Consider the following 21,625-nt stretch of genomic DNA (forward strand, 5'->3'; position numbering starts at 1 on the left):
GGGGAGGAAGGAGTAGGTATTAAGCCATTTTGAAGATAAAATGTTCTAAATCCATTAGTATGCTTCGAAATAATAACTATCCTTTTTTGAAAGTCAGAGATTGTTTTAAAAAAAGAGAAAAAGAAGTATGAGTAAGCAAACATCAACACTGTAAACTGAAGCTCAGAAATTGAATGCTGCATTTTTAATGTCCACTCGCAGTGTTCTCTGTAGCCTCTAACCTTTTCCTTAGTATAGCAAAATCATCATACTCTGGCAAAAACTGTTTCCCATCTCTCTGTTTGACCTTGACAATTAGAGTTTAAATGAAATTCAACTGTGAGTCTCAAGAAAGTTACTGAGGAAGAAGTTATTTCCACCAACCTGGGTGCAAATATTTGGCAGACAGAGTGCAACTTTCACCATATCAGGCAAAATGGACTGATATAAGTGTTGAGCTTCTGCTTCTTCTAGTACCTGAAAACCAATAAAATGTTATCAGTGAATAATAACCAATGAACAAATATTTGTTATTAAATTACATATCTGCTTTATATAGGACCCCATAAGAAGGCATATTATCAGCATCATTGAACACATGCACAAGTACAACAGGTGAAGTAAGGAACTTACAAATTCATTTCCAAATGTATGTAATTCATCTAAATGCCCTCTGAAAATGAATCGAGTATCCCAAATATGAAATATCTATCATATCACATTCACAACTAAATAAATGCTTGCATACGAAAAACAGTACCTTCTGACCTCGGTTACACCAACTAAAAACTATTAGACCACCAAGAACTCTCTCAGAAGCCCTCAAGCTTTTACAGTCGGTAATTTAAAGAAATCACCATAAAAGCCACCCTAATCATTTCAGAGCATATTATATGTGTCAAATCCAACCTACTGGGTAGTAAACAATGAAGTTCCAGGTGACTTACAATTTCCTTTTCTAGGCACCTTTAGGAAGTTAAAACCATGATTCCCATATCATAATTTGAAGTACAAGAAAGACGACATTCATGGCCTATTTCTGTCTTTTGTAATTTCCCATCTCTTCAATGCTTTAGAAATTACTTTAGGCCATTTAATCCAATTTCTCTCTAAACATCAAAGTATTTCTTTTAAAATACTGAAAATGAAAACACTCTTAATCTAGAGATTCTATATATACAGTCAGGATTAAAGTAAATCATGTATCTATCTGAAATCACATCTGAACTAGATAGATGAGGTCTCAGTTATAATCCAGTCTGATTCTGTCATTATTAAACAGAAAAGAAAACTGAAGCCAAGGAGGTTACCTGATTATCCTAGACTGGAAATGTCAATTAGCAACTAAATCAGAACTAGAACCCAAGTATTCTGGCCTATACTCCACAGCTCTCCCCACTTCTCTATGTGACCAATGTTTGGGATTGATGAGGATACAGACTCTTTACAAATATCTATAGATTCCCTTTGCTATCAGGAGCTAAGCTGAAATAAAGGAATATCCATTTGTCTATCTACAGCTGGGCACAGAATGTGTATAAATAGAAAAAGTAGCAAGATAATTTACATTCACTCTGGTTTTACAAGAAAGTTCTAACACTAAGAATTTTCTTTATACCAAAGCTCTAAAATCCAAACCTATGCCCACCTCCCTCTTTAAATTAGGAAAATGGGAAAATTGATATTCAGAATGAACAGAAAGATATTTGCAATTCAGAGAGTGTGGGATCCAATTAATCATAGGTATATAAAAAACAAGCAAGTGAAGAACACAAGACAATTATTAATTCTGGGGAAAAAAAGTTGTACAAGAGTAGAAAAGGAATCAGATCTCAGATATGAACAGTGTTTTTACCATCCTACTAAAAAACCAGAATACTGATCTAATTGAAATGAATATGATATCTATAGTGGAAATGTGGGGAAACATAAATAAGGCTGTTAGTGGTGACAGGGTTAAGTAAACAATAGCTAAATCCTAATCTTCTATAATGGGAAGTTAACACACTAAAAAATAAATAAATAAAGGCTAAAAGGTTCAAAGCCTCTTTAATGCTAATAAAAAGAAAAAGTAAATTTAAAAAAATCATACACAGAAGGCATTCTGCTATTTTAGAATTTTATTGTATATATTAAAGATACTTGCTTTCCTGTGCCTGAAAATGCATAAAACATATTAATGTATTTATTTAAGATATTCAAATTCTTATTCATAATTTATCTTTTTGTTTTTTAAAACATTTTATTTTGAAATAATTACAGATTCACAGAAAGCTGCAAAAATAATATATGGAGGTCCGGTTTACCCCTCACCAAGTTTCCCTTAAAGGTTACATTTCAGATTAACCATAACACAATATCAAAACCAGGAAATTAATATTGGTATAGTATGTGTGTATTGTTCTATGCTATTTTATCACATACATTTGTGTAACCAAAATCAAGATGCAGAAGTGTCCCACTATAACAAAAGTCTCTTTTGTGCTACTAATTTATAGTCACACCCTCCTTCCAACCATCCCTAAGCCCTAGAAAGCACCAATCTGTTTTCCATCTCTGTAATTCTGTTGTTATACAAATGGAATCATATGGTATGTGTCCTTTTAAGATAGACTTTTTTTTCACCCAGTGTAACGTCTTTGACATCTATTCAAGTTCATGCATGTATCAACAGTTAATTCCTACTGCTGAGTAGTATTCCATAGTATGAATATACCACAGTTTGTTTAACCATTTACCTACTGAGGGGCATTTTGGTTGTTTCAAGTTTTTGGCTATTACAAACAAAGCTGCCTTTTACTTTCAACCTGCCTATACTGTTATGCCTGAAATAATTTCTTGCAAGCAGCATATAATGTGTCAGGTTTTTTTAATCTACTCTGTAAATCGCTGTCTTTTAATTGGTGAACTTTGACATTTACATTTAATCATTGATAAGTTAGAACATATTCATTTTTAATTTTCTCTTCCTTTTACCTGTTTTCTTTTCCTTCATTCCTATGGGTTACTTGAACATATTTTAGAATTCCATTTTTATTTATCTAAAGTATATTTGAACACCTCTCTTGGAACAGATTTTTTTTTAATTGGCTGCTCTAGGCATTCGTTATATATAACTTATCACTGTTTCCTGGTGTCAACATTTCACATGTTGCAGTAAAGTATAGAAACTTTACCTTTAAGGCTCTTTACCCACCCCCATTATAATTTTCTTTAATATTTCTCCACATACATTGAGAACCACATTTGATAGTGTTATAATGTGTGAAAATAGTGAAACAGAAAATGTCAAACACTATTTAGAATACTCAAGAAGAAAAGTCTACTATATTTTTACTCTTTCTACTGTTCTTTCTTCTCTCCTGGTGTTCCAAGATTCCATTTTATCATTTCCTTTCTGTTTCAAGAAATTCCTTTAGACATTCTTTTAGGATAGGTCTATTAATGACAAATTCTCTTCCTTTCCTTCATCTGAGAATGTCACCGTTTCTCCTACAGTCCTGAAGGATATTTTCAATGGATATACACTTCTCTGTTGACAGTTCTTTTCTCTTACTCCTTCAAAAATATTATGTCACTTCTTTCTGGCTTCCATATTTTCTGATGAGAAATCCAACAACATTCAAACTGTTTCTCCCCTATAGGCAATGTGTTATTTCTTTCTGGATGCTTTCAAAATTTTTTTCTTTGCCTTTAATTTGAGGAAGTTTGACTATGATATGTCTTGGTATGGATTTCTTTGGGTTTATCCTGTAAGAGATTTGCTCAGCTTCTTGATGTCTTCTGTCAAATTTGGGAAATTTTCAGCTATTATTTCTAGTTTTCAGCTGCTATTTTTTGTTGTTGAGTATTTTTTCATCCTTGCCCCTTTTCTCCTCTCCCTCCAGTACTAAAAAGGCATGACTGTTAAATATTTTTAATAGTTCCATAGGTCCCTACACTTTTATAAATTTTAATGTTTCTTGGATGTAATGTTTGCTTGTTTGACCAGTACAACCAGTATAGGAAATTTAGGAATTTAATTCAGATTTTCAAGCCAATATAAACCCTAAAATTATATATACTAGACCATTATGCTATTATTATTTTCTACATTATAAGAAAATCTGAAAGGAAATATATAGTCACTTTTAGACCAAAATTATTAAACCATTCTAACTTTTCTGAGTCACCTCAGAAAACAATGACATAAAAGTTTATTTTCTTTCTGCTGTTCAGACTAATTCCTTTGTTCTTCTTCAAGTTCTCCAATTCTTTCTTCTGTCACTCCCACTCCCCATTGAGCCCATGCATTGCATTAAAAAAAAAATCAGGTATTGTATTTTTCATTTCTAAAATTTCCATTTGGTTCTTCTTTATAGCTTCTATTTCTTTGCTGGGACTGTCTATTTTTCATTTGTTTCAAGGAGCTGTAATTGCTTACTGAAGCCTTTTTATGACGGCTGCTTTAAAGCCCTTGTTAGATAATTCTAACATCTGTGTTATCTCAGGGTTGGTATCTATTGATTGTCTTCACATTTCAGCTGAGATTTTCCTGGTTCTTTGTGGAGCGATTTTTTATTGAAACCTGGATTTTATGTTATGAGACTTTGGATCTTATTTAAATCTTGTTTTAGCAGGTCTTCTGTGACACAGGAAGGGAGAGCTGCCTCATTACTACCAGTCAGGAGTGAAAATTCTACTGTCCTTGTTGACTCCCAGGGCAGGGAGGGGGAAAGGCATCTTGATACCTTTGGGTTGGTGTGTGGGGGTGGGGGGCGGGTGCAGAGGATGAAAGTTCAGGCTCCCCACCAGGCCTCCGCTGATACCACCCAGGTGCCATATTTTTCCAACAGCCCCACAGACCCTAGCTGGTCAGTCTTTTCTCCACCTTTCAGAGTCTTCTTATTCTTTTATAGTGTCCTGGGTTTTCAGCTGTATTTAGTAGGAGGGATAAGGAGAAGTGTCTATCCAAACATTTTTAACCTAAAGACATTTAACCTTAAGTGTCTAAATAGGCTGACAGCTTCTTCTCCTTTGGGTACCTGTCCTTGTCTTTTAAAATTGACATACAAGTAGCTGCTGCCATGCTCTGCTGACCGTCACAAGCTTTAAAATATCACTTATTTATCTGATGAAGCATTATTGCACTGGATTTCTGTCAACGCTTCAGACCTATGTCTAATGTAGCTTTGAAAACACTAAAGAGAAGATATAAAATATCGTTTGAGAACATAACCAACCCAACTACCATTTGAGATGGAATGCATAATTTAAAAAACTAGTATAATCTTATGCCCTCTCATATATTATTAGCATCTTTAAGCAAATCTTACCTTTTACAAATTATTTACTACTATATTAATCTGCACAATTTATTAATCTATACAATGCAAACCAAGGCATTAGTATTAAAACGTTTTTAAAATGTAAATCATTGCCTAACTTCAAGGGAAGAAGAGCCTTAAATAATAAATATTTATTTATAATATATCATATATTATTTATAACGATGATGATGATTATAAGGAAATTAAGCATTTACATGATGATTAAATTCTCCCTGCCCTCTATTGGAGGGTCTGCATAATTATATATGGCAAGTGTTTGTGTGTGTGTGCATGTGTGTACAAACCATCCTTTTATTCTCATCCCAAAAGTTGATTATGTACATGTTTCACTCAGAACTGATACAAAGGTTTTCCAAATTATAATGCTATTTTACCCATTTCCTCTCTTTAGACTATAGAGTTGTTCATCCATTCAACTAACCAGTAAATTTAAGTATCTATTATATGCCAGACACTGTGCCAGGACTGACGACAGAACTGTAAACAATAACAGACATGATCACTGACCTCATGAATCTCAAAGCAGAAAGTCCTATCTATGCTCTTTCTGTGATCCCCTCAATATATCAGCCTTCACCTTAAAGGATAGTAATTATTGCAATTTCATCACAGTGGTCATGGAGAAGCTATCTTTCTTCCTTAGCAGATGGAAGCATTAACAAACTACTAAAATAGAGCAACTTAATTTGTCAAATGTCAAAACATGATGAATGATTTAAATATCTAGAAGCGTACATATAGAAAAGAGATTTTTACTTATTTCTTCTTTCTTACAGTACTTAATCAACTAAAACTAAATCTGTGAACTGTGCTCTAATACTAAAGGCATATTCATGCATGACTAAGTACAATGCCTGGCACACAGACAGTACTAAATAAATAATACTACTGAACTTTGAATGGGGAAGTGAAATCTGTAGCTGGTAAAATCAGAAAACTAATGATATTTTAATAAAGGAGAAAATTTCCATAGATCTACTTCTTCAAAGAGTTCATAGGAAACAGCTTTTTAATCAGTCACAAATCAACAAATATAATAAACACTTCAAGTCACTCCATGTTATCTATTGATGTAAACCTAGGTAGATCCTAGTAAAAATTTTAAAAGTTACTAATACACTTCTTTAATAACAAATTTCAAAAAAGTTTATACAAAAGGTCTAGAACATTAAATTTTATGAAACAATTTTTTAATATAAAACATATATCATCCCCAAATCTAAACAGACAAGGTGAAAAACCTCATAGTCCTATGATCCTAAAGTTAATATAACCATTTAAGTGTTTGTTACACTTAGGCATTTGTTTTCCTTCTCACACAGAAAAAAATTACTTAAAATCACGTTACTCTAACAATTCTGTATAATTTTTTCATTAGACAAAAGAATTTTCCACTTTGCTGTATAGTCTTCATAAACATCACTAGCAACAAAATGTTTTTTAAAAGTCATGTATTTTCACTGTAGCAAATTAACATAAACAAAAAGAAAATAAACACCACCCACAAACCCACTATCAATATATATACTGTTAACATTTTGGCATATATCCTTCCAGTCTGTATTTTGTTTTCATTTACATAGTGGACATTTTCCCATGTAAATAAATATAATCCTATATCACCATTTTCAATAGCTGAGTATTATTAACAATTTGGACACACCACACCTTATTTCCCTACCTAATTCTGTTATGATAGATTTACAGGTTGTTGCCAATTTTCCACTCTTAAAATTACCATTGCAATGAATATCCTTGTACATACATCTTTCTGCAACTATTTGAATATCTCTATAAGTGAAAGTGCTATATCAAAAAGCATAGGCTTTTTTTTTTTTTAAGGTTTTTAATACATGCTATCTAATCACCTTCCAGAAAGGTTCTATCAATTTATATTCTGGTGCTATATATGAAAGTACTCAACTCCATACCTTACTAATACTGTGAATTCTCATATTCTTGTTTTATACACAATTTGATAGACTAAATTGACACCACTATTATTTTATGTTTATTTAATTACTAATGACGTTGAACTTTTTATCCCCAGGTATACAAACTCCTCTGTGATGAGCCTTAACCCTTCTTTTCTATTAATTTTTAAGTAATACATGGATACATTCTTGCCTTAAAAATGTCAAACCATTCAGATGAAGTCAAAGCTCTTCTTAACCACAAATCCCCAATTCCAAACTACTTCTCAGACAAACAGATGCTTGTCTCCTTCCCAAACTACTTCTAAGCATTTCTACAGATGTGCATACAGAAATTTAGCTTTCTGTTACATTAATTTTTAAACTAAATGGTATATTATATTTTTTTGCAACTTGTTTTTTGCCTTAAGAGAAAGCCTTAGAAGTCTTTCCACATAAATAGAATGATAAATGCTATACAGTATTTTCCACAGTATGGATATACAATTTTAACCATTCCTTATTGATGGCAATTAACTTTCCCAGCATTATGAAAAATTTCAAAAATACAGCAAAGCTAAAATAACTATACACTGAACACCCATAAACTCAAGGTTTCTACAGTTAACATTTTACTCTATTTATTTTTGTCGCATATCTATCCATCCATCAATCCATTTTTTTTAATGCATTTTGAAGTAAGTTGGGGGCATCAGTACATTTCACCCTGACCACTTCAGCCTCCATATAAATATAATTTAACATTTGTTTACAGGTTTTTTCATTTTGAGGTAAAATTTACATTCAATGAAATGAACTAACCCTAAGTGTACCATTCAATGACATTTTACAAATGCATACACCTGCATAAACTAAATCCCTATCAAGATACAGGATATTATTATAGTATCACCCTAGAAGGTTCCCTCATGCCCCTTCCCAGGCAACTTTCCCACATTTGAGAGACTACCACTGTTCTAAATTTTCTTCTACCATAGATTAGTTTTGTCTCTTGTAAAACTTCATATATTGGAAACAGGTGACATGTATTGTATTGTGTAAGGCTTTTTTTTTTCCCCTCAGCACTGTGCTTTTGAGATGCATCTATGTTGTGTGTATCAGTGACTTTGTTCCCTTCTATTATTTTATTCTATTGTATAATTATACCACAATTTGTTTATTCATTCTCTTGTTGACAGACAACTGCACTATTTCCAGGATTTGGCTATTATAAGTAAAGCTGCTATAAACATTCTTCTATAAACACAGGATTTTTTTGTGTACACATATATTAATTTCTCTTGGGTAGGTTTAGAAAGGAAATGAAATGCATAGGTCATAGAGCAGGTATATGTTTAGTTTTCTAAAGAACTGTGAGACCTTTTTCCAACGTGGTAGTACCATTTTACAAACCCAACAACAAAGTATGAGAGTTCCAGTTGCTCCACATCTCCAACTACATCTATTCATTTTAGTTTTAGCCCTTCTAGTGCCTGTGCACTAATACCTCATTCTAGTTTTAACTGGCATTTCCCCAATGACCAATGACACTGAGAATTTTTTAATGTGCTAATTGGTCATTTGTATAACTTTCTTTGTGACCTGTCTTTTAAACTCTTTTGTTTAATTTTTTTTAACGGGGTGGTTTGTCTTATTTTTAAATTGAGTTCTTTATATATTCTAAACATAAATCCTTTGTCAGATAAATATATATGCTTTGCAAATATTTTCTCCTTGTCTTTAGCTTGTCTATTCATTTTCTTAATGTCTTTTGATAAGTATTTATTAATTTTTTTCTTTTATGCTTAATGCTTTCTGTGTCCTAAGAAATCTTTGCCTATCCTTAAGTCACAAAGATGCTTTCTTCTAGAATCTTTATGGTTTTAGCTTTTGCATTTAGTTATTTTCTATGTATGCTGTATACAAAGAGTTGAAGTTCATTTTTTTTCCCCATAAAGAAACCCAGTTTTCCCAGCACCGTTTGTTGAAAGATGCTTCTTTCCCCCATCGATTGCTTTGGCAACTTTGTTGAAAATCAAATGATTGTATAAGTATGGGTCTATTTCTGGGTTTTATGGGTTTTCTAGTGCTCAATTTGATTCTTATGCCAGGACCACACTATATTAGTTTCCTTGGGCTGCTGTAACTATCACAAACTGGGTGGCTTAGAAAAACAAAGATTCATTCTCTCACAGTTCTGGAGGCTAGAATTCTGAAACCAAGGTGCTAACAGAGTCATGTTCCCTCTGAAGGCTCTCAGAAAGAATTCTTCCTTGCCTCTCCCAAGCTTCTGGTGCCTATGGGCAATCCTTGGAATTCCTTGGCTTTCAGAAGCTTTCAACAAATAGTGGCTACTATTATGGTGATGATGCATATTGTACCCTCTGCCTTGTTTAACCTTTTACTACAGTTAAACCACTAATTATGTGTCAAGACTAAGTTCACATCTCCTAGGGAAGCCTCCCTTGACTTTCCTAATTCCTTCTTCCTCATGTGACTCTATTTCACATGCACATACCTGTAGTATAGCACTTATAATGGTTTATTATAATTACTTATTTACATGTTCTTCTCCTCTCCTTCTCTAATCTGTGACACTGCAAAAGCAAGGACTGTATTTTATACATCTTGTATTCTAGTACCAAGCATAATATTTAGTACTCATTATTATTTGCTGAATAGAGTTGATGAAAATTTTAAAATTACATTTTATCCTGCAAGCATCCCTGCAAAACAGAAAGCAGAAGGACATCTGGAGAAACTGAAGCTCAAAGAAGGTAAAGCCAATTTCCCACATTCAAACTTAATGGCATACATCGGGACTAGATGCCAGGACTTTTCTTCCCAGATTCACAAGGAAGGGTATTTTAGAGAATGGAGCACTTGGCCAAGAAACTGGAATGGAATAATAAGGATAATTTGAACTCTGTTTACCTTACAGAGTTAGGAACACTCAGCTATAACCGTGTTTTATGAATTCTAAAGCCCCATATATAAATGCAAAGTATTATTATCTACTGGGCCAGTAATTTATGACCTCTCTGGAGCCTCCTCTTTCTTTCAACACCCCCCATATCAATTAACTGCCAGTCCTACTGATTGACCCAGCAGGGCGTCACATATTCATTACCTCCTCTTAATCACTACTAAACTACCCTGACTCAGCCCCTCATCCAGTCTCACCAAGATTACTACAGTAATCTAACTGTTGCCCTGCCCACCTTCAGTTTTAGCTCAAGTACACCCTGAGTGTGTCCCTGTTCCACTTGAAAGCTTTCAATGGCTTTTCCTTGCCTTTTCAGTACAGCACAAATCCTTCAATTAATAACCAAGCTATCTGGCCCTAGATGCTTATCTAGTCTTATTTAGGCCTCTCTCTGTCTCTCAAACTACCTTCTGTGCATTTTACATACTAGACATTTCAGCAATTTACTCTTCTCTAGCACCTACCTGTGCTTCCACAAATACAATCTGTGCTACGCCCGGAATATCTTTCCTACTCTAAAACTTACCTAACCTTTTAATGTCTTAAACAATACACTGCTTCAAAGTCTATCCAAATGGACTCACCAGCTAGAAGGTAACTCTTCCTTCCTCTTATAATTTTTTTTTCTTTTTTTTTTTTTTGCGGTACGCAGGCCTCTCACTGTTGTGGCCTCTCCCGCCGCAGAGCACAGGCCCCGGACGCGCAGGCTCAGCGGCCATGGCTCACGGGCCTAGCCGCTCCACGGTACGTGGGATCCTCCCGGACCGGGGCAGGAACCCGTGTCCCCTGCATCGGCAGGCGGACTCTCAACCACTGCACCACCAGGGAAGCCCTCTTCCTCTTATAATTTAATTGTCTGTTTTTTCACAAGACACTTAAGACTTCCTGCTTTATGTTGTAGTTATTTATGGACATGCATTCTAGAGTTTACTAGAAGTTCCTTTCATACAAGATTGACATTGATTCACTATGCTAGAACATACTCATATGTAATGTTCTCAATAAAAATATTTGTTAAATTAACTGACACTTTCTACCACAGCTAGGTAATTTTACCAAGCTCTCCCTCTTCCTTCTCTCTACTGCCTATCAGAATCTCCCTGGACAGGTTTTTGATTTTTTTTTTTTTTTTTTTTTTTAGTAAATTAAACTGTATATGAACTGAGTTTTCTATAATACACCTAAAAAAATTACTGGAACTACCTCCAGAGCTTCCCAAGTTCGAGAGACAGGTTCATGTTACAAAGATTAAAAAGAAAGAACATAAGTCAGAATTATTAAGATCTTTCAGATCCACCTCTTCTTCAGACATGTTTTTAGACTACAAAAATTAAACATTAGAGGAAAAAAATAATTATAGCACTAAGTTATGTAAGGATAAAAAAATCAACTGGAGAAGGTGAATGTTTCTAACATTTACTTGTGCACGATTCAGGCTGACACTTTGAAGAGAAGAATGTGACAGCTTACAAGAAAACAAACTCACTCATTCCCCTTAATTTCTGAAAGCTCATGCAAGTCTGACAAGCCAACCACAGGGTGATCTCTCATGTGTATCACCCATGACAATTATGGCTTTAATAAAAATGTTCTCCAAATTTTAATAAAGTCCAATTGATTTTCAGGAAATAGCCAGTCTAATATTTTCATATTTAAGAAGGCACATTTCACAAATTAGTGAGCTAATTTCTGGACTTAAATAAGACTTCCAAAAATTTTACATTACGGCAACAAAAGAGGTACAAAATGAATATGGTGGTGAGGGCAAGGTGATGTGCTGAGAAGCCACCTTGTCTCTCTATTGTCCCTTGGTTTGGTTTTCTCTTCAAACAGCTATTAAGAGCTTCCTAAGTAATTTTCAAAATGCTATGACTCAAACCTGAGAAGCACTGATAAAGATCACTACTCATTATAAGCATTTGAAATGATCTGTTTTAAGGATAATACAAAAGATCCTTTGAAGTATTTGCCCTGTAACTTACACTAGAAATAATCTGTATTTGTCATTAAATTAACAGTTGTTTAATATGGGATAAATCAGGTTTCTATACACTTCCTTTTTCTCCCCATCAATGGGTGCCAGCAGGAGTAAAAGAGTGCCAAGCATTAGGATCTCCTTTTATTCTTTTCTTCCCCACCCCCCGACCCCGGGGAATGAAGGACTTATTATTACTTGCAGCAAGTAAGGAGAACATCGGGATCTTTCCCAAAGCAGTGTCTCTAGAATCAAAGAGATTCTTAACCTCCAATCCCATAGCCAAACTCTTATTAGCCAGTAAAGGGAAGAGGAAGTAAGGATGAAGTGAGAAAGAGCCCTTCGGCAGGTCACCTCAACTCCACTTCCACTCTCCCAATCCTTGTTCGGTTTCTCAGGACAGAACTATGAACTAGTTTCTCACTTCAGGAAACAAGCCATTAGTGGCTTAAAATTCACAGACTTTTGTAGATGGGTGTGGAAATTTCACCATCATATACTCCAAAACCCAAAAAAGTGACAACTAATTTGGGAACACAATCACTTTAGGAAGAACACCATCATCCAGTTCTTGAAACAAAATATGCCTCCAATCAAAACCAGTCACACTATTTCCTATACAAATTTCATTAGATTAAACATGAAGAACAAAATTGTGTAGGTTTATGACACATGAAGGAAGCTCTTCTCTAAACAGTAATCATTATCTTTTTTCATGCTAATAATAAAATGCACAAATTATTTTTGCCTTAGAAGGATAAAACATAATAACACACCCTCATTATCCTCTGTCTCCTAGAAGAATTTACTACTCAATACCGTTATGGTAAATGATTATTCTTTAGGGAATGATCTCAGACTAGCAGAAGATGCTCTGATAGGTCTTTCTCATCTCTCACTCCTATTACTGTATGACTACATGGCCATAACTATCAATCACTCTAGCAAACAGCACCAAACCACAATGCTATTACACACAAGCCAACAGATATTTTCAATACGATATAGTCACACTATTATCCATCTTTTATAGACAGGCAATCAAACTCAGCATGACAAGATTTCAGAGAAATAGCTAATGGTTAATGGAAGTTTTCTAGTCCTCGAAGCAAAATGGACTTAATTTGTCTAAGAAATATAAGTGAACAATAACTTCATTCTTTTACTATAGTTAACAGTTTTAAATTTAATAAAAATATTTCTGAACTGTAAGAAATACTTTAAAATTACTTATTTTTACTTTTACCTAATTTTTAAGATAGTTCAATGACAGCTTCTCGTACTCACACCACTAGGAAAGTAATTTGCCATGCGAATCAAGTAATGTGCATACCTACATATTATAACGCTTAATTCTTAATTTAATTCTTAAATTATCCAGTATGAATAGTCAATATTATAGTCCAAACTTCACTCTTATTAATAAGGCTGAAACAAACATATTTCCCAAAGGTTTGAGGGCACCCCCTGGTGGCAGACTTTTGGGAGGGGGAAAAAACCCCACAAATACCATTACAATGAAAATATCTTTTTAAGAAATTGACCAAGTTCTACTCAGCAACTCAATTATTACAGGTAACATCCAATCTAGAAAAAATTCAAAATGTGATCAAAGAATGTTGGGAAATCTCTGAAGTTCCCTGTGAGGAGATCTGACCAGTAGCAGCTCCTAGGTAGCAGGACTAGCAAGATGTCTGATGCAGAAGAAGCCTTAGAGATGATCTCGTCCAGGGCAGAACAGAACTTTCTACACTGTCCAAGACGGTAGCCACCTGCCACATGTGTTGACTGAGCATGTGAAATGTGGCCTGTGTGACTGAGCAACTGCATTTCAAATTTTATTTCATTTTAATTAATTTCCATGTAAATAGCCACATATCGCTATTGGCTTATTGTCTGGACAACACAAGTCTAGTCCTACTCTTTACTCCACTCCAATGAAATAGAAATAGTCACCAGAGCAATCCAAGGAAGAGCCAAAGGTTCCCAGACACATGTACAGCTGGATGGTGCAAATACATATAATTAGACCTGCACCATTTTGTTTAGGGATTCTTAAATGCACCTAATTTTATTCCATTGCATTGGATTACTTTTTGGTAACTGCAATTCATTTGAAAATACAGATGAGTTTGAAAATGGTAAAATATCCCTTTTGAAATAATTTTTGGCTTTATAGCCTATAAAAACTGAAGACATGTGACGACTGGTACACCATTTAGCTACATCAAATATAACGGATTACGAGCTCAGGTTCAATCTATCATCTGGGGCATTCATTCTTTTCTCACATACAGAGAATAAAAAGGTAAACGAGCCCCTGAACTGTGAATTAGCTAAGCTCAGGAATCCAAGAAAGAGAACAGCCCAATTGATCCAGCCTCTACTTTATACTTAACTCAAGTTAGGCATATTGTTAGTAGTATGTTGACATTCAGTTCAAGCATATATTGAGTGTCCACTTTGCCCAGGATGTCATATTGAGCACTGTGAGGAATAAACACAAAGGTAAACAACGCAAAGCAAGGTCTCTGTCCTCCAGAAACTTACTACTTTTTAGGGTAAAAATGCCATATAAACAGACATAAGGGTTATGTGTACATGACTCATCTTTTCTACCAACTGCCAATCTCAAATGGTCAACTGTCACTTTACACAAATAATTCCTAAATCTTTCAGTAAGAGACTGTGGCTTAAGACCCACATTTCTGTGTGCTGATCTACTCTCCTTAAGTATACTGAAGTTAGTTCAAGAAATACTTACTGAGCACCAGCCATAAGCTAGAAAACACTAAGATGCCCTGGAGAGGTTCAGCCTCATGAAGGATGCAGACATTTTATAGAAAGATCATGCATTATGTAGCAAGTGCATGGAGGCAGGCACAGTACTACTGTGAGCACAGAGTGGAGTCTTTAGTAGAGGCTGGGAGGACAGAAAAGAGTTCCCAGAGGAGATAAAGACTGAGCTAAGTCTGGAAGGATGGATTAAGAACAAGCCAACAGCATGCCAGAGAACCATAAGGAATTCAGTCATTAGAATATCAGGTGTGGAGAAGCTCAGTATCAAGAAGTGATGCTGGAGAAATGGGTAGAGGCAAGGCCAGGGAATACCATAAACATCATCCAATAGAACTGAAAATAGATGAGGTGCCACATAGGGTTTGAAGATATATGCTTCAGATAGCTCACTGTGGGTGAGCAGCATGAAGGATGGATTTGAAGGGAGTGCCACTGAACATGGGGGTCAGCTGGATGACTGTTGCAATATACCATCTGAGTTATGATGACAGCATGGATTAGACAACAGAAATAGAGGTGAGCCTCAAGAAGTGTTTAGGAAGTAAAATTATTATGTCTTAATATAAGAAGCTGACAGAGAGAAGGAGCTTAAGATAAAGATTTGAGTGTGCCCAAGTGGTATTTAAAGCTCCTGGCACTATGTTAAGTGCCAAGGAGTAACTAGATTTAAAAGGTAGACTACAGTTGACCCTTGAACAACACAGGAGTTAGAGGCACCGACCCTCCATACAGCCGAAAACCTGCATATAATTTATACTTGGCCCTGTGTATCCACGGTTCCCCCATATCCATGGTTCTGGAATAGTACCTGTCCCTCAACTTTTTACCTTGCCTGAAGGAGTTTTTCCTCTTGGCAATTCTTCCTTCTCAAGTAGAACCTGTTAGAATGAAGAGGAGGAGCTGTTATTCTCCTCAGCCCCCACCGCTAATTCCTTCAGATTCAACGAACTGTGGATCGCCCAGCACTGTAGTACTTACTATTGAAAAAAACACACATATCAGTGGACCCATGCAGTTCAAACCCATGTTGTTCAAGGGTCAAATGTGCAGGTACCAGGCTGGGCAGGAAAAGATAGGAAGGCAGGAAAAAGCCAATAGATTACAACTGTTTTGCAAGGTGTGTTCCATGGGACATTAGCTACGAGGGGTATCATAAGCCATTACACAGAAGGGGGCTTTGTTTATAAATAAGTTTGGGGAAAATGTTTAGTTAACCAAAACTAAACAGATTTCTTCACTATAAGACTCCTCAGAACTATTCCCAGTAGGAGGACATAACGTGTAGCAAACTAACTTGACCATTCAACCCTTTATTTAAAAGTATTAGAACAACACAACCTGGAAAACAGTGGCCCAAAAGAAAAGGGATGGAAGCAGTAGCCTTAAAAACAGGAAGTGCTATAGGAATAAGTGAGTAGAAAACTAGCAGGCTATGGTAGGAAAGAAATGCAGAACTAATGATGTTAGAGAAGGAACTGGCCCAGGGCATAACCAGATCCAATTTGTGATCATAAGTTAATACAGTAGAGAGTTTCACATACAGGTTTGAGTCAGACTAGTTCATAGGTCATCAACATGATTACCAACCGAACAAAGGCTGTTGGATGTTGGTAGGTACCCTCCCTAAGTCAGTGCTTTTAATGATGCCAGATCTAAGGCCATAGGCCACTAAAGCCACCTTTTTTAAAGAGGATTTTTCCCAGGCTCCTCTTCTTTCTACTTATAATTCAAATCTTTGACCTTTTCAGGCCTCCCTAGATTTAGTTAATTGGTTTCTAGGACCATTCTGTCCCTTAACTGAATCATTTCCAGCTGATCTAATGTCTGGGCAGTATGTTTGACTGACTCAGTTCCTCTCTAGGTGCTAAATCAAAGGCTAGCTCTGATGGCATGCACCACAGGGCACAGATAAGAGGAGACCCACCTCAGCCCAGCTCTACAGGTATCAGCCTGGGTTTTCACAGATCTAGGTCATGGCCAAACGATTCAACAATGGACAGGAATCAGCAGTGGGGGCTGAGGAGAAAAACAACTCCTCCTCTTCATTCCAGCAAGTTCTACTTGAGAAGGAAAAACTGCCAATAGGAAAAGCTCCTTTAGCCAAGGTAAAAAGTTGAGGAACAGGCACTCTTCAAGGAGAGGTTTGAGAAAGATGGTACAGTAGAGCAGTTCTCAAACTTTCACATCTATCAGAATTAGCTAGGGGATTGTTAAAGCAAAGATGGCTGGGCCTCACCCCCAGAGTTTCTAATTTGCAAGGTTCAGGGTAGGGCAGGAGAATTTATATTCCTAACAAGTTCCCAGGTGATACTGCTGGTTCAGGGACCAAACCTCGAAAACCACTGCAGAAGAGCAGGGTTTCCTGATCTAGGAACTACTGACCTTTTGGGTTGCATAATTCTTTGTTACCGGGAGTGTCATCCTGTTCATTGTAGGATGTTTAGTGGCATCCATGCCCTCTACCCACCAGAAGCCAGTAGCACCTCCCCCCAGCTGTGAGAATGAAAAATGTCTCCAGACCTTGCCAAAGGTCCCCTGGGAAGCAGAATAACTCACAGATGAGAACTACCACAACAGATTATAGTCGTTAAGAGTAAGACTCTGGAGTGACTGGCACCTGGGTTGAAATCCTGCCTTCATCACTTGAACAAATGACTTAAACTCTCTAAGCCTTGAATTTTTAGTTGTTCATTTGTAAAATACAGTGTCTATATAATGGGGTATTTGTGAGAATCAAATGAGATAAAATATTCTGCTTACACTGTACTTAGTACATAGTAAAGCTGTCAATAATAAGCACCACCACTGTCTCTACCACAGATAACCAAGTAGGATGTCACATCAAACACTCAGGAGATTATCTACAAGGTGAACTTTGTAGAAGGGGTAAGTCCAGGAGGAGACAGGGTTAAGCCTGGAATGGATAAGGGTTTGCATGTGACGTGAAGATAAAATGGTCTGCAGCTTAAGCAGTTGGCTTAAGGAAAAAGGAAAGGGTTGAAAAGGGAGCCAAAAGTCAACCATGGGGAAAGAGGCTATTTATACGGCTGCTCAACCCAGTGTACTGCGACAGTAAGTACTTTTAAATTCCACTCCCAATGGAAGAAGATGCTCTGGTTCTATAGATAGAATGTTTTGTCCCCCCAAAATTCGTATGCTGAAACCTATTCCTCCAATGTGGTAGTATTTGGAGGTGGGGCGGGGCCTTGGGGTGATTAGGTTATGAAGGTGAGGCCATCTTAAATGGGATTGAGTGCCCTTATAAAAGAGACCTCAGAGAGCTTTCTTGCTCCTTCTACCTTGTGAGGACTCAGCAAGAAGACAGCCATCTATGAATCAGGAAGCAGGTCCTCACCAGACACTGAATCTGCCAATACCTTGATCTTGAACTTGCCAGCGTCCAGAAATGTGAGAAATAAATCAACCACCCAGTCTATTCTGTTAAAACAGCCTGAATGGATTAAGACACCTTGTTTATATCTGAGCTGGGCTTCCCAGGGCTAAGGCAGATTAGACCAATAGCATAGCTTGGGAGTGCATTTGAAAATATTCCACATTACACTATGCTGGAAATGGTTCTTCTTGCAGAAAATGTTTTTGTAGTGCTTTTCATGTAATCAAAGAGCAACTGAGGCAACAAGGTACCATGCCACTCAGCTTACTAAAAACTTCTTTAACACTGTAAAGAATAATTGCTCAGACAGCTTAGAATCTGACTGCCCTGTGCAGTTAATCATTACTTGTCATTACCATAGCAATAAATCATGGATAAGTATTTTTCACAATTAGTACCAAAAGTAAAATGTGGAAAGAGCTATTGGCTCAGTCCTCTAAGATGCAGCCACCAGGCGGCTACCATGGCACTAATGGTGTACCACTCCCTGCATCACGAGGACAATGGACCTATTCAATGGACCTATTTAGTCTTTACTACCGAGTTTACTGCACTGTTTATACAGGCTACACATGGAAACAGTATATAAATTTGAAAAACAGATTTATATTGTTTTCATTTCCTCTTACTATTTTTATCTTCAGGTAATATATACTACGAAAATCCTTCTAGTGTTAAATATGAGATCTTACATGTGGTTAAAAGTGTTACGAGGAGCTTAACCAAAAGGAATACAGAATTTATTTTTAATGACTAGGAGTATAAGATGAGTAAATAACCTGAGAAGTAATCTAACAGGAATTATAAATCAAGGCATGGTGTCAAATTGCATTAAAAAAAGAAAACAGCTCAGAGCTAGTTGATAGAGATATAAATCACAGGAGAGATTAGAACATGAAATTATTATCACCCCTCCAACAGAGTAGATTTCTAGATAATGAAATCAATGACACAGCAACAGTTAAAAGTAATGGCTTCCATAGCTATTTGAACAGAGTAGGTAGGGTTGCAGTTACAGGACATTAATATACTAGATTAATTTCATTATTAGAATACAGGAGGAATTCTACTAAATAAATTTTCACTTTTGGATGTCTATAATTTCCATCCTCCTTGTCCTCCACACACGTAAATACAACACAGTGTTTCACAAACACATAGTAACAACTCTAATTTCATCAATGATCTAGTGCATAGAGGGCTCAACTAAAACTAATTATCCATTATACCTCAGCAAGTTTATAAAGCAAGGTGCCTAGTTCCAATTGGAGCAATTAATTCTATGAGAGGTGCACTATTTAAAATAAATCATGAATGAGACCCTCAACATATGCTCCAACCCAAAGGATACATTAACCAAACCAAGGAGGAAGTCCACATACTTCATACAAATCTAAAATTTAATATTTTGCTGACTCTGATGAGCTTTCTTTTGGCTCCTACAGTTCTCATGAATTAAATTAAGTCAAGCTGTAAAAGTAATGCAGACCTTATTGATTCTAGAGACTGTGAGTCACTAAGGGAAGAAGTCCAAAAAGGTTAAATTTCCACTGAACTCCAAATCAGAGGTTCAAAAGCTAGAGGAATAAAGGCACTAGCTGTAGTCCAGTGAAACATTCAAGGCTGCTTTCATTTGAATAGGAATTTGTTACAGGCTCTTTATGACAAAAATAACAAGGATACTTTAAATCTTTTAAGTTTTGAAAAAAGGTCCAGAAATAGATTCGTTACGAAGAATTCCACTTGGAACTGGAAGCTAAGGAGTAATGTGTTTATATACATTCAGAAACTTACTTCTGCACTATTAAAAAAAAAAGGCTATTGTGAAAGCCCACAATTTTTACTGGTTATTGGTTAATGACATTTGTTCTGATTTGAAACAGTGGTTAACAACATGTTGCCTTACCTCAGCTTTTCCAAAACTAGTCTAAAAAACACTAATGTTCCATGAAACGTTTATAGAGATTGTGGTGGGGGGTGGGTGGGGGTAGGGGTGAGGGAATGGAGAGAGAAAAAAGAAAAAAATCCTCTAATATTTTTGTTCTAAAATTTTTTTCTTATATATATGTGTATATACATATTTTTTGGCTGCATTGGGTCTTCGTTGCTGTGCATGGGCCTTCTCTAGTTGCTGCAAGCAGGGGCTACTCTTCGTTGTGGTGTGCAGGCTTCTTCTGTGGTGCGCAAGGACTTCAGTAGCTGTGGTACGTGGCTCAGTAGTTGTGGCTTGCCTGCTCTAGAGCACAGGCTCAGTAGTTGTGGCGCACGGGCTTAGTTGCTCCGTGGCATGTGGGATCTTCCTGGACCAGGGACCGAACCCGTGTCCCCTGCATTGGCAGGCGGATCCTTAACCACTGTGGTTAAGAGCACCTAGAGCCTGCACACCTAGAGCCCATGCCACACAACAAGAGAAGCTACCGCAGTGAGAAGCCAGTGCACCGCAGCAAAGAGTAGCCCCCGCTCACCTCAACTAGAGAAAAGCCCAGATACAGCAACGAAGACCTACTGCAGCCAAAAATAAAATAAACAAAATAAATAAATTTTAAAAAATATTTTAACATACAAAAAAGTACTAAGTACATTCGATATAGTTATTATTAGATAAGCTGCCCATAATAGTATGGCACGCACCAGGAGGCCAGGAAGTCTGAAAGACACCACTTATGTATGAACGCACATATGATGCCCAAGTGATGCATAAACATACAACTATTGCGTTTTACGCTATTTAATGACAGGTGACTTACACTATGATTTCTGCCTAATAATTTCAATATATTATATTTTAACTTTTTATCCCATAATAAAGATATGAGTCAAAACAATTCCTTCTAGCCATTACTTTATATACACGAGATAACTTTCTTGGTAATCTATTTTAATACAAGCTTATATTTGTTTTCCCTGAGTTTCTACTGTTGTTCTGTCAATAATGATAATTTTTAAGGTTTCTCATGGTCACATGAGTTCAAAAATGTCATTTTAGTTAACCATGGCTATAACAGCACACGTCTCAATTTCTGGGACAAAGAATTCTGATAAACCTGTTTTTTAAAGGTAAAACTACACAAAAAGAACTCTGAAGGAAAAGATGACTTAGCATAATAGTTTGCTCCACTTAGTGCACATCCTTCAAAACTCAATACGACACCTATTTACCTTTTAAAATTAAGTACTACATAAGCAAGAATGCAAGTTCATTATGGATAGATTTACACATCCTCATTTACAGGAAAAGAGGCTTTACAC

At 36.2% G+C, this 21,625-nt stretch overlaps 1 protein-coding gene across 1 annotated transcript in view; it reads right to left on the reverse strand.

Annotated features, from left to right (window-relative positions):
• PARG (poly(ADP-ribose) glycohydrolase) overlaps positions 1-21,625 on the reverse strand; it is a gene marked incomplete at its 3' end in the record, with an annotated part of 108,883 nt that overhangs the window by 60,391 nt on the left and 26,867 nt on the right. Inside the window, exon 8 of the mRNA XM_079717639.1 lies at positions 364-456. Within this exon, the coding sequence (XP_079573765.1) occupies positions 364-456 (93 nt within the window). The remainder of the gene's footprint in view (positions 1-363; positions 457-21,625) is intronic.

The sequence above is a fragment of the Hyperoodon ampullatus genome, assembly GCF_949752795.1.
Source record: "Hyperoodon ampullatus genome assembly, chromosome: 1".
In the NCBI taxonomy this organism is placed as follows: Eukaryota; Metazoa; Chordata; class Mammalia; order Artiodactyla; family Ziphiidae; genus Hyperoodon; species Hyperoodon ampullatus.